Source organism: Geospiza fortis, unplaced genomic scaffold (assembly GCF_000277835.1).
Source record: "Geospiza fortis unplaced genomic scaffold, GeoFor_1.0 scaffold26, whole genome shotgun sequence".
NCBI classification, from domain to species: Eukaryota; Metazoa; Chordata; class Aves; order Passeriformes; family Thraupidae; genus Geospiza; species Geospiza fortis.
In genome coordinates, this window is record NW_005054425.1 from 1,763,902 (window position 1) to 1,764,278 (window position 377).

General features: G+C 67.1%; 1 protein-coding gene across 1 annotated transcript in view; it reads left to right on the forward strand.

Moving 5' to 3' along the window:
• The window catches only part of ATXN7L2 (ataxin 7 like 2), a 6,632-nt gene extending 6,612 nt beyond the window's left edge, over window positions 1–20 (forward strand). Inside the window, 1 exon segment of the mRNA XM_031061753.1 lies at window positions 3–20. Coding sequence (XP_030917613.1) covers window positions 3–20 — 18 coding nt within the window.
• The last annotated feature ends 357 nt before the right edge of the window (window positions 21–377 follow it).

Below are 377 nucleotides of genomic sequence, written 5' to 3' on the forward strand. Positions count from 1 at the left end.
AGCCAGGGGGACCCCCCTGAGGGACCAGCAGGGATTGGGAACACTGGGATTGGGGTCCCTGTGCCCTGAGGGATGGCCTGTGCCCGGGGGGACACCGTGCGACGGAGGGGGAAAAGCACTGGGACATGCTGGGCTGTGGGGGGACACCCTGTGCTATAGGGGACACCCTGTCCTGGGGGGACACTCTGTCCAGTGTGACACCCTGTGCTGGGGGGGACACCCTGTCCTGAGAGACACCCTGTGCTGTGGGGGGACACCCTGTGCTGTGAGGGACACCCTGTGCTGTGGGGGGACACCCTGTGCTGTGGGGGACACCTTGTGCTGTGGGGACACCCTGTGCTGTGGGGACACCCTGTGCTGTGGGGGGCCAGCCTGTC